Below are 13398 nucleotides of genomic sequence, written 5' to 3'. Positions count from 1 at the left end.
TCCACCCGCAGCCCAGGAAGCAGGAGTCTTTCTTCTGCCCCGTGTTGTGCTTTGTGCACTCAGAATGCAGCAAGCCAGAAGAGACTGGCGAGAGCTGGCTCCAGGAAGAGATTTCAGGATCAACATCCCTTTGTACTCTCACACACTCTTCAGCTACACTAGAACTTACTCCTACTCTAGCTTAGAATAACTCTGACAGTCCTTGGACATGTTAAGTAAAACCATTAACACTAGTAATTGAGGGAGATGTTTAAACCTCCCTAACTTTGAATAGCATATTTAAAATCAATAAAATAATCGGTACTGTGCTCTAGACCCAAGTTTGGAGGAAAATAGTAACTAAACTTTTACTTTTGCCGGAAAGTGTCAGAAAAGCTAATTTAATCTCTGGTCAGTTTCATTTTTCAGAGTACAAAAGCTCAGCCACTGTTTTCTGTCTTCTTCCAGGTTGAAAGCAAAGGAGCCAGATTACTTTAGTCCTAGGTTACCCATTGGGAAACCAAGACGTTTTAGGAGTGTTTGAAAGGGAGATGCAAACTTTAGTTTATGCAGGTTTTTAAAAGGTACTAGGAAACATCTGTTGTGACCTAGTTACCTGAAAATGGCCATCTTCAGCACAATCCCTAAGTCATCTTTTTTCAGGGGGACTGTTTTGGCCAAGATCATGACTTTCAAAATTTATTTTTACTGTGATAAATTTGTCTTCATGATTATTGCCGTTGTTATCCTGGAATAAAGCACCTTTATGCACACAACACTAGACACACTAAAATGACTGCTCTGCCTCATTTATGCCACTAAATACAGATAAATCTTAAGCCAAGATGCAAGCAAAGGACTCCAATCCTGCTAAGACTGACGAAGAACACTATAACCCTAAGCGTGGCAGTGTCATAAAAACATCGTGACCAGCACGACTTCCCCAGAGCTCTCCATTTCAACAGAAACTATGAGAAAGGAGTACCACACACTCCTCTGCAGTTTAGGAAAGTTCAGACTCAATTAAAACTCATTGGGCTTCCGTAGTATCCAGCTGTTAATACTAGCGCAGAAGTAAGTCCTCTGTCCTTGTTATGAGGTGATCACTTTCAGACTGGTTGGGTTATTTTTAAGGCCATTGGTGCAATTCTCCAATTAATCTCTGCCATTCCATCACAGGTAACAAGCTGAGCTCTTGCCAGTATGGTTATATCTCTGACTTTAGGCCCAGTGCTAGAGAATACGTATTAGACAACCTTATTTTGGTTCTGGTATGACAGAAACGTAAGTCTGAAGGAGAAGATAATTTTCCATTGATTGGGGTCAATAAACTGCAGGGCACAATATTTACAGGCAGAACTTTAAAAATACTCAGTTTTTATTTTTGATTTGCATTCAAAACCAGGCACCTAAGATAACCTCCAAATTCAGAAGTTCTCTGTGAGTCACTGGTAATTAGGGACCAATTGACTAGGCACAGAAAAATTGGCTTGCAAAACTTCCTAGTTTATAAGGGTTGTGCAATTTGCTTTAGTTTTCTACTTCAGTACAACACATTACCAGTGTTAAAATAAGAATAAACAATATCACAAATCTCCCTCCTCCAACCCCTGACCAGGAAGCGCAACTCCACGGCTGCTACCTTACCTTCTGAAATAGCCTTCTTGACAGCTGCAAGGTAAGCATCAGGCTCATCATCATTTGTGAGTTCTTGCCACTGAGACCAGTCCTTGAAAAAGGTCAAATAGTCATCACAGTCCGTAACACCGCAGAACAGCTTGACTACTTTGTACGGGGGCCATAAAGCTTCCTGAAGGCTCTGCAGGACGGGAGGGAGATAAAAACTCTGCACCAGCTCAGCAGACAGCAAAAGGATGATGCTCCGACTTCTGGTGAACAGGTCCAGCTCCTGGTGGGAGATGGCAGACTCGCCTTCCAGCTGGTAGCTCAGAATCCGATGCTTTCGAATGTGCCGAGTAAAGAGGAAGAGGTTCTGGAGGTACTGACACCATTCAGTGGCGTCACTTGCATACACAATCAACACATCGTATCCTCCAGGGGTTCCTGTACAGGTGCAAGATGATCACAGGGAGGAGGATTAAATTCAAAGCAAGAACTGACCCACAGCTTTGCAGCAAAAAACCCACAGGCCTGTCCCTATAATTCCTGTCAGAAGCTCCAAAGCACTTCAAAAGAACAGTAGATATATCCAAAGTGAGGAGTTCACAGCCACAGAGCAATTCTAAAGGTGGCTGAACTCCTACTTGCATTTACCCCACTAAAATTTAAGTGGTTTTTTCATTCTCAAAAACCTTCCTATAAAGAAGGGGATTTCCTAGGTAGTTTCAAGTGAAACAAACCACATGTGGAGATTTACAGATTTAAAGCATGTTGGTAGGAGAAAAAAAAAAAAAAAAAAAAAACAACAAAAAAACAAATCCAACCTCCAAAACAAACTAGCCTGAAAAGGGGAGTTCACCTTTGCGAGCTAAGTGAAATAATTTTAGGCAACTATAGGGTCTCTGCAACACAACTGCAGACCATTACATGCTCAAGCAGAGTATACACTAAACACAGCACACCTAAAATAAGAAAGGCCTTATTTAAATGAGGTCCCACAACGCTTAACAGGAAGTCACTATGGCTTCCATGGTGTTAGACATTTGCTCTCATTGCAGCAGAAAGCAAACTGCCTGCAAAGTATGTATGCAACTGAAGGGTACACCAGCCCCAGCACTCGCAGCACAGCAATCCTGTCATTCAGGCTTCAGAGACACTTTGAAAGCCCATGTTAGAGTCCTTCCCCCAGAACTGTCATACAAAGGTTTCCCAACCATTTTGGCATGACAAACCCTCTCTTCAGAGAGGAAGAACTAATACAATAGTGGTGGCCATAACACAGCCCAAAATATGCTTGCCAAAGTTGACTTATTCCATAATTCTCTAGAGACAGTTCCTACCCACACACTCCTGCATTTCTGTGCTCTGCAATGAAAGCACTTTTAAAACTCTTTCCAGCTTGCTAAGAAGATCACATGCAGATTGAACCAATATGACATGATGCAGTGCTCTCCCACCAATCTCAAGGAAAAAGTTTTAAGTGTAAATTTAATTCTCCCATTCACCTGTGAAGAAGTTTACCCAAATTTGAGGATTACGGCTATGGTCCCATGGTAAATTTCAGTGCTGAGCATTTCAAATCTTATTAGCAAATTGTCGTCTTCTAATTCCAATTTGACTCCTTAAAAGTGTCAACATTTCCAACCCATTTCCATCCAGAAGCAAGCAAACAAAGGCAGATTTTTCTAATTAAAGTAGAAGGCAATGCCTAAAATCTGGCATGCCAAAAAGAGCATCTGCAGAGAATGAATTTACCAGAACTGCCGATGACAGTTTTGCAGTCACCTTATTAAAATTCAACCAAAATTAAACAGCCTCCAAAGACTCCATTCTGCCACCCTCCCCAGAACCTTCACTAAGAAATGAAGGCTGAAATGATTAGATTATGGTACCCCACCTCTAAACCATACAATTACCACCTTTAAATTGTAGTTGAGCAGAAGTGGTACAGCTGAGAAGTAAAGCGTGGAGATGTGCTCTGTGCTCAACCTATAGCGTTATGGTTACTTGCATAAATGGAAAGTCTCTAGCAGTGAAAGGATGATGTCACAGAATCACAGAATCGTATAGAGTGGAAAAGACCTTTAAGATCATCGAGTCCAACCTTAAACCTAACACTACCAAGACCACCACTACACCATGTCCCTAAGCACCTCATCCAAACGTCCTTTAAATACCTCCAGGGATGGCAACTCAACCACTTCCCTGGGCAGCCTGTTCCAATGCTTGACAACCCTTTCAGTGAAGTAACATTTCCTAATATCCAGTCTAAACCTCCCCTGGTGCAACTTGAGGCCATTTCCTCTCATCCTATCGCTTGTTACCTGGGAGAAGAGACCGACCCCCCCCTCTCTACAGCCTCCTTTCAGGTGGTTGTAGAGAGCGATAAGGTCTCCCCTCAGCCTCCTTTTCTCCAGGCTAAACAACCCCAGTTCCCTCAGCCACTCCTCATCAGACTTGTGCTCTAGGCCCTTCACCAGCTTTGTTGCCCTTCTCTGGACTCGCTCCAGCACCTCAATGTCCCTCTTGTAGTGAGGGGCCCAAAACTGAACACAGTATTCGAGGTGTGGCCTCACCAGTGCCGAGTACAGGGGCACGATCACTTCCCTAGTCCTGCTGGCCACACTATTCCTGATACAAGCCAGGATGCCATTGGCTTTCTTGGCCACCTGGGCACACTGCTGGCTCATATTCAGGTGGCTGTCAGCCAACACCCCCAGGTCCTTCTCTGCCAGGCAGCTTTCCAGCCACTCTTCCCCAAGCCTGTAGCGTTGCATGGGGTTGCTGTGGCCCAAGTGCAGGACCTTGCACTTGGCCTTGTTAAACCCCATACAATTGACCTCGGCCCATCGATCCAGCCTGTCCAGGTCCCTCTGCAGAGCCTTCCTCCCCTCAAGCAGATCAACACTCCCACACAACTTGGTGTTATCTGCAAACTTACTGAGGGTGCACTCGATCCCTTCATCCAGATCATTGATAAAGATGTTAAACAGAACTGGCCCCAACACCGAGCCCTGGGGAACACCGCTTGTGACCGGCTGCCAACTAGAGTAAACTCCATTCACCACCACTCTTTGGGCCTGGCCATCCAGCCAGTTCTTTACCCAGCGAAGAGGACACCCGTCCAAGCCATGAGCAGCCAGTTTCTCCAGGAGAATGCTGGGGGAAACCGTGTCAAAGGCTTTACTGAAGTCTAGATAGACAACATCCACAGCCTTCCCCTCATCCACTAGGCGGGTCACCTTGTCGTAGAAGGAGATCAGGTTGGTCAAGCAGGACCTACCTTTCCTAAACCCATGCTGGCTGGGCTTGATCCCTTGGTTATCCTCTACATGCCATGTGATGGCACTCAGGATGATCTGCTCCATCAGCTTCCCCAGCACCGAGGTCAGGCTGACAGGCCTGTAGTTCCCCGGGCCCTCCTTCCGGCCCTTCTTGAAGATGGGCGTCACATTTGCTAATCTCCAGTCTGCAGGGACCTCCCCAGTTAGCCAGGACTGCTGGTAAATGATGGAAAGGGGCTTGGTGAGCACATCTGCCAGTTCCTTCAGTACTCTTGGGTGGATCTCATCAGGCCCCATAGACTTGTGAGTGTCTAAGTGGTGCAGCAGGTCACTCACCATTTCCCCCTGGATTATGGGGGCTCCATTCTGGTCCCCGTCCCTATCTTCCAACTCAGGGGGCTGGGTACCCAGAGAACAATTGCCCCTGCTATTAAAGACTGAGGCAAAGAAGGCATTAAGTACCTCAGCCTTTTCCTCATCCTTGGTCACTGTGTTCCCTCCCCCATCTACTAGGGGCTGGAGATTCTCCTTAGCTCTCCTTTTGCCGCTAATGTATTTGAAGAAGTATTTTTTGTTGTCTTTGACAGCAGTAGCCAGATTGAGCTCTAGCTCAGCTTTGGCCCTTCTAATTTTCTCCCTGCACAGCCTTGCTACACCTTTGTAGTCCTCCTGAGTTGCCTGCCCCTTCTTCCAGAGGTCGTAGACTCTCCTCTTTCTCCTGAGTTCGAGCCAGAGCTCTCTAGTCAGCCAGGCCGGTCTTCTTCCCCGCCGGCTCGTCTTTCGGCACCTGGGGACAGCCCGCTCTTGTGCCTTTAGGACTTCCTCCTTAAAGAATGTCCAGCCTTCCTGGACTCCTTTGCCCTTTAGGGCTGCCTCCCAGGGGACTCTCTCGACCAGTCTCCTAAACAGGCCGAAGTCCGCCCTCCGGAAGTCGAAGGTGGCAGTTTTGCTGACCCCCCTCGCCGCTTCCCCACGTATCAAAAACTCTATCATTTCATGATCACTCTGCCCAAGACGGCCTCCAACCATCACATGGCTCACAAGTCCTTCTCTGTTGGTGAACAACAGGTCCAGCGGGGCACCTTCCCTCGTTGGCTCACTCACCAGCTGTGTCAGGAAGTTATCTGCCACACGCTCCAGGAACCTCCTAGACTGTTTCCTCTCTGCTGTATTGTATTTCCAGCAGACATCCGGCAGGTTGAAGTCCCCCACAAGAACAAGGGCTAGCGATCGTGAGGCTTCTCCCAGCTGCTTATAGAATAGTTCATCTGTCTCCTCATCCTGGTTGGGGAGTCTGTAACAGACTCCCACCACAATATCTGTGGCCTTGTTGGCCTTCCCCCTGATTCTTACCCATAGACTCCACCCTATCGTCACCATCATCGAGCTCTAAACTATCCAGGCACTCCCTGACGTATAGGGCTACCCCACCACCTCTCCTGCCTCGCCTATCCCTCCTGAAGAATTTATAGCCATCCATCGCCGCACTCCAGTTGTGCGAGTCATCCCACCATGTTTCTGTGATGGCAACCATATCATAGTTTTCCTGATGTACAATGGCTTCCAACTCCTCCTGCTTGTTGCCCGTGCTGCGTGCATTGGTGTAGAGGCACTTCAGCTGGGCTGTCGCCCATGTTTCCTTCATAGGAGAACACCCCTTGCGTGCTTTGAGGCGTTTCACTGGCGTTTCCCTCTTGGCTCCTATTGCCTCAGTATCCCCTAGCTCAACTCCATTCGACTTTGGCTGTGCCCCAGTGTACCCCGCACATCTCGGAGACACAGGCCGAGTGCCCTCGCTGGCACCTGTTCCCTCTAACCGTGGCACGTCATCCTTCAGGTTCCCTCGGGCAATTCTGATATTACCCCCCTCCCCCTTCAAGTCTAGTTTAAAGCTCTGTTGATGAGCCCCGCAAGTTCCTGAGCAAAGATTCTCTTTCCCCTTTGAGAAAGATGAGTCCCATCAGACGCCAGCAAACCTGGTGCTGTGTAGGCCATCCCGTTGTGAAAAAAACCAAATCCGTGGTGATGACACCAGCCACGGAGCCATGTGTTAATAGATTGGGTGTCTCTGTTCCTTCTTGTGTCACTGCCCACAACTGGAAGGAGAGAGGAGAAAATAACCTGTGCTCCGGAGTCCCTTACTAGCCGTCCCAAGGCCCTGAAGTCTCTTTTGATTGTCCTAGGACTTCGTGTGGCAGCTTCATCGCCCCCCACATGGAAGAGCAGTAGGGGGTAATAGTCTGAAGGCCGTACCAGGCTAGGGAGTACCCTCGTGACATCCTTCACGCGGGCCCCAGGGAGGCAGCAGACTTCCCTAAGAGGAGGGTCCGTCCGGCATATCGGACCCTCGGTTCCCTTCATGTCCTAGCTATGAAGAACACAGACACTGCAGTTCAGCAGTATTCACTAGGATGCCTGCATGTTTCTGTGTGAATACAGCTCCTGAACCCCAGATGGAGGCTTGCAGGAGACAGCATTCTCAATGGAGGGGATCCAGCAAACTCATGAAGCAGACAAACAGACCCAAAGCCTTGGGACCTTTAAGCCAGGAGTGCAGAACTGCTGTGAAAAAAGATGGCTTTCACACCAGTGAGAACACTACTATCGCCAAAATATCACTTTGGGCTGAACACCACCTGACAAAGACAACAGAATCACATGAGCAGAAACAGGAAAACCAAAGAGAATTCAGGAGGTCAGTTGTTTTATTCTAGAAAGGGAAGAGTACCAGAGACTTCTGCTTCCAGTGCCACGTGTTGATTTACATGCAATACAGTGGGAAAGGGCAGCACAACTATCTGCCCAGAACAGAGCCCACACGCTGCAGCACAACCAGCTCAGCCCAGCCTCGTCAGATGGGGAGACAATGCAGCGACTCTCTGAGGTGCGCCCAGGGCTCCTAAAGTCCTGCCCTGGCGCTTTCTGGGAGAAGTCCCACCTCTAGACTCTGGGGAAAGCAGCAGCGGCCTCCAGGGCATTTTAACCTTCTGTAAAATGGAACACCTAATCCTACCATGCATTTTTAAAAAGAGCACAGCTTCTGCAACTAAACCTGTTAGCGAACAGGCCCTTCTCCAGTCTTTCAGTGAAAGGAAGCAGCTGTGCTTGGAGAGGATGCAGGGTGGGGGAGTCATTGATTTCAAACGTGCCTTGCGCTGTAGGGGCACTCAGTATCGGAGAAGCCTCTGTTCTCCAATATGCAGGCAAAAGATGCAAACTTGACAGACTCTCTGCAAGTTTCCTGCCAGCATTTATATCCCCAGAGACAACATCACCCAGTGCAGTGTAGCCTCTGCACCCAGTAGGAAGGAACTTCACCTAGTGTTTAGGAAGGGTATTGATTCCCTAGATAGCACTGCTCTACCGGCATGCCATTCCCCTTAACAGAGCTGTGCCAGCTCTTCTCAGGCCCTCTTACCTCAACTCCTATAGCCTTTTACACTTCCAGGATAAACTGAGGAACAATGCTTTTAAAAGGAGAACTGAGAAATAAAATTACTGACTCCACTTTTAGAGTCAAGGAAACTCTCTATGTTGATAAGCAAAAATACTGGAAGTGGGTCTTGAAGAGCTAAATAAGCTTAAGTCAGCAACAGGACTGTTTCAAAGAAAACAAAAATCTAGAAATAGTTTCAATTGCAACATTATCTTTTTCAAAAGAAGGATGACACAGGACTCGCTTTCCTGGCTTACACTATTATTTGTCTAACCAAATACCTCCCTTTGCAGCATGAACTACTGTCCAGTCCTCAGGGAAAAGTGTAATAAATGGAGAATACAGAATGTTTTGGGAAGTTTTTGCCACAACTCTTCACATGGCAGTTACAGAAAAACTCAACAGAGCATACCTCATAGCACAATGTACACTCTGCCTATTGTACATATATAAGGAAATCCCTAGGTGAACACCAAGCATTTTGTTTCTTTAAACCCTGACCTTAGATGGATGCTTTAACAATGCGTTCAACAGGCTGGTTTTGGAAAAACAAACACAAGGAAGCCTTCACGTAAGAAAGATATGAACAGTATATGCAATAGCAAGATGAAGAAAGATTTGTGCCAGCCAACTGTTTCAAAAATCTTTCACTGTCTGAAGTGTAATCTAGTGTAAATTTTAACAATACTTTGTTTCTATATTCCTAAACTTAGGGTATAAAAGTGACTTCTGCTTCTGTTTACAAAACGTCAGCACTATTAATAACATTGCAGGGCATGTTTAACTATTTGTTTCATAGAAAAACATCCAGGTGTGGTTCTGTTCCAGTTTGCAATGATAAAACATAACTTTTGGACTCCTTTCCAGCTGTAACTGCCTCTTCATTGCTTAGTTGCATACTCCATTATACAGCAATGATAAAAGACTGATGAGATTACAAACCAGTACTGTAGAAATGCCTAAGACCTCTAATTGAGGTAGAAGGCCCACAGACTAGCACAAAAACAGAACATGATACAAAGCTTTCCCTAGCTTATAAACTGCACGCAGAATGGAAGGGGATGAAGCAATTCAGTCAAAATCACAGAAGGCCCATGGCAAGAGAATAAAAGTATCCTACAGTGACACACTATATCATGCCTTCATACTCCCTCTCTCAGACGCAAACAAATCAGGCTCATCTTCGGACCATGTTTGGGAGTAGTGAGGTGACAATCTTTGAGTTCAGAGCAAACGTGGGATAGTGGTTTATGGCCATATTGTAACATTCTGATTACCACTGAAATAGCTAAAGAATACTGTGGGACGCTGGCATATCAGCTCTGGGCAAGACTACATTTTGCCCACTTAACACTTCCCAAACTTGAATCAGATATCATCAACTGGTATTACCTATTATTTCATTCTACAAGCCAAAAGGATTGACCTTTTTCAATTTACAGATCATAAGTAGTTTTCCATTGTACTCATGGGTCCCCATAAAACAAATTCAGGGCCTCTAATAATACACAGCTTTTCTGTGTCACCTTTCACATCCCTCTCCTAAGTTGGGATGTCCATTGTCCACCAGTTGGGTCCACCATTGTCCACAGACCAGGTAAAAAACTGACAGACAAATCCTTTACTCCAACTCAGATGATCATATGCAGTTGCAAGCAAATCTGTTTTCATCTGCTAGATCAAATCCACCTCAAATTCTGACTAAATGAAAAAGTGCTGCGTTTGCTTTGGGCTTCATGTGTATGGAGGATACACAAATATGGCAGTCCAAAATATCAATCCTTGATAGAGGGGGATCCACTTCCTATGAAAGACAATTGCCTATCATATAAATGAAACCCAAACCAAGGTGTCTTAATAATCAAATTCTTAAGAGAAAGCGCACTTCCAAGGTGTTAGAAGCTGCTGGTGAACCATTAACAGAAGTCCACATCACCTTTCATATTTCAGTGTTTTAAGTGTGTGTATTTAAGTGATGTATGAGGAAATGAATGCCTTCTTTGCCTAGCTGGAATGCATAACGAAGTAATAGCGATCACATGCAAGCGAGACCTCTTACTTTGACTGGAATAGAAAACCTTCGCTTTATTTAAAGTCTGCAGACGAGCAAGAGGAAATAGCAGAATCAAAGCAGATAAAAGTTTTGCGAACCAAACTTCAGTGATAGGAACACAAGATTTGCATTATGATATGTGAACCTAAAGTTGTTCTACTTTTAAGAGTCTCTGTGAAATCACCTTCTGTTTATAAGGAGAAAAGTAGTTTTGCCCACAAGTCTCCTGAGGCCTCTGTTAAGCCTATTTTTACATCACAAGGAGATATGCGTCAGTGAAATACTAACGTTACTTCACACCCTGAGAATGGCACGTTTTTCCTTTTTTAGATAAAACACGTACACTTCCCTGCAGGGAGAGGAACTTGCAAAGCAGGGCACTAGCAAGACTTGCACAATAGAGGCTAAACCCCTCTCCCCCTGGAGTTCGCAGCTCTATTCTAACCAGTTTTACATGCACATGTTAGCGAAAACATTTTCATTGATGGCAACCCAGCTCAGTTTGTTTGTGATCCTGTGCCACTGTGGCAAGGTGCATCAAGTCATACCCCAAAAAGGAAGTATGCAAATGTAGGGGGATAAAGCAGTATTTAGGAAGAACTGACTTCTCTACAAAACATCACAGAAAACCATCTAGGTGGTAAAGGCGGAGCAGGGACAGATTCCTCTTCAGAATACCCTCCCTCGGAGCCAGCTGAGCTGCCAACCCGAAGTGCGCTCACGACACAGGAGAGCTCTGCCAGCACCTGCCCTGAGCACAAGCCAAGTGAAGCAAGATAAGGTAGAAAGCGGCGCAACCTGGATGCGAACAAAGGAGCCACTACTGCTTTGAAGAGCCTCGGAGCTCCCCTAAACTCGGGGAGGGGACCCTCCTTCCCCTTTCCCCGGCAGCGGAGGAGCGCCAGGGGCCAGCAGCGCCGCGCAGCAGCACCGCCCCGCGGGCGGGAGCGGGCCGGGAGCCGCGGGCTCCGCTGGTTCCCCGCTTACCGGCGCCAAGGCGCGGGACAGCTCGCTCACGGGGCTGGGCTGCCGCGGAGGGCCTCGGCTCGCCGGGACAGAGCAGGGAGCAGCGCCCGCCCGGCCCCGCCGCCCCCAGCCCGCCGCCGCGCAGCACGGCCGGGCGGAGAAACCCCGCTGCTCTCCCCGGCTCCCGGGGCGAGCAGCCGCGGCACCTACCAGGGCCCGCCATGGTCCGGGGCAGGCGGGGAAGGGGCCGCTCCCCTTCCCTCACATCGCCGGCGGTGCGGCTCGGCGCGTCCCTCCCGCGGCCACTTCCTCGACCCCGGCCGGGTGCTCCGTCCCGCCGCCCGGCCCCGCCTCCCGCCCCGCTGCCACCGACCGGCCGGGGCGGGAGGGCGCTCGGGGGCGGAGGGCGGCCCGCGACGCCCCCTGCAGAGCTGGGCACAGGGCAGCTCCTGCCCGGCCCCGCCGGCGGCTGCTTTCGGGTCCGTTCGGGCCGGCGGTGCGCCGCCTTCCAGGTACGCGGCGGGATTCCCTGCCATAGGAAGGAAATTGCCGCTTCCAACTGGCCCCAATCATATGTTCCATAGGCGGCCAAGGAAACAGCGCTACAGTGAGGAAAAGTTTTGTGTTATGCTGATATAGAAACGCCCTGTCCTTAGTCACGGGAAACTTAGAGCAATGGTTGTGGAAGAGAACAAGCGAGACCTGCTTTATGCACGCCCTTAACTTAGGCTTTGACTTCTGTCTCCAATGAGCAAGGAGGTTTTTTTTTTTCTAGGGGAAAAACAAATTGCATATAGAATGAAGCAGCTTGATATTCTGTGTTTTTCTCTAGAAGATGCAGTATTTTAACTTAGATTTACCAGATTCCATATGACTGTGCTCATGTTTGAGTACAGAGAAAATAAGCAGCGGAAGGACACTGTTGGAGTTCAGAGAGGACTCAATTTTGCCGCTGAAGACAAAGCAACAGGTTCTCCCTAAATAATTATTTCAGACTATTCCCTTGCAAACTCGGAAAACTCACTGGCACTGATTTGCATCCAGAAACATTTCCTTGCTGAAAACCAGTGAAGTCTTTCCTCGTTGCACTCTAGTAAAGCAAAAGCAGATTCCTTGCAATCTGGTTTCCCAGTCAAGACAGTCACTCCCAAGCAGTCGGAGGACATTCTGTGTGCAGCTTACTTCATGCCACAGACACTAATGTTAGAACAGAGCTGGTTACACACAGTAAGGAACAGACTGTTTCCTACTAATCAACTCTATCTTAGAAGTTGGTCAAACCCTCCTGTTACCTCCAAATCCTTCTTTACCCAAAACCTACTTTAAGCTTACAAACTGTGTGCCACAGCCTGTCTTCCAAAAACAGTGTTTGCTCCCACAATAAGAAAGTACTAAGATAAAAAACACTTCCTGATGACACAGCCTTATGAGAAACTGCAGGTATGCAGAGAAGAAACCAGCACTTTCCCATCTGAATCCTCCTGAAAATGTACAATAGAATAAAGAACATCTGGGCACTGGAGAAGTGTGCAAATACAGAATCTACATGGGATTTATGTGAGGGACAAAAATTTACTAGTTGGAAACTGGAGTCTCTAGCCAAATTATTTGACTATTATGGAATAATATGCATATATTAAGAACTAGTAAAATAGATGAATAACCATTTATATGACTTTATAATGATTTTTCCACATTTTTTCCCTTGTAAAGCTGTTTATCTTCTAAATTCCAGAATAAAAAGTTAAAACCAAAATCATACCTCTGATGTTAGATGAGGATTTCAACATGCTCCTTGGAACAAGCTTTTAAATTATTTTTCTCTTTAAAGCCTTGCAGTATCATACAAAGGACTAGCAGAGTCAACTTCCTGCTTAGTGAGAACCCAGGGGGCTTCTCTGTATGTATCAGTGTCACTTAGGATGCTATGTATTTTATTTAATCAATGCAAAGCCCACAGGAAACCTCTTTATGGTTTAAACTTCCTAAGCTGCTAAAGTGAAATTAATATGCCTCCCCAAAGGACCTTAAGTAAAGTAACTGCTACCATGTTGTTTCAG

General features: G+C 46.9%; 1 protein-coding gene across 1 annotated transcript in view; it reads right to left on the bottom strand.

Moving 5' to 3' along the window:
• The window catches only part of PIK3AP1 (phosphoinositide-3-kinase adaptor protein 1), a 51907-nt gene extending 39982 nt beyond the window's left edge, over positions 1-11925 (bottom strand). The window contains exons 1-2 of the mRNA XM_075505031.1: positions 11549-11925; positions 1627-2043 (exon numbers count right to left, since the gene is read on the bottom strand). Of these exons, the coding sequence (XP_075361146.1) occupies positions 1627-2043; positions 11549-11561 (430 nt within the window). The 5' untranslated portion in view covers positions 11562-11925. The remainder of the gene's footprint in view (positions 1-1626; positions 2044-11548) is intronic.
• Positions 11926-13398: the final 1473 nt, after the last annotated feature.

This window comes from Mycteria americana, chromosome 6 (assembly GCF_035582795.1).
Source record: "Mycteria americana isolate JAX WOST 10 ecotype Jacksonville Zoo and Gardens chromosome 6, USCA_MyAme_1.0, whole genome shotgun sequence".
In the NCBI taxonomy this organism is placed as follows: domain Eukaryota; kingdom Metazoa; phylum Chordata; class Aves; order Ciconiiformes; family Ciconiidae; genus Mycteria; species Mycteria americana.
This window is presented reverse-complemented; position numbering and strand designations above follow the sequence as displayed.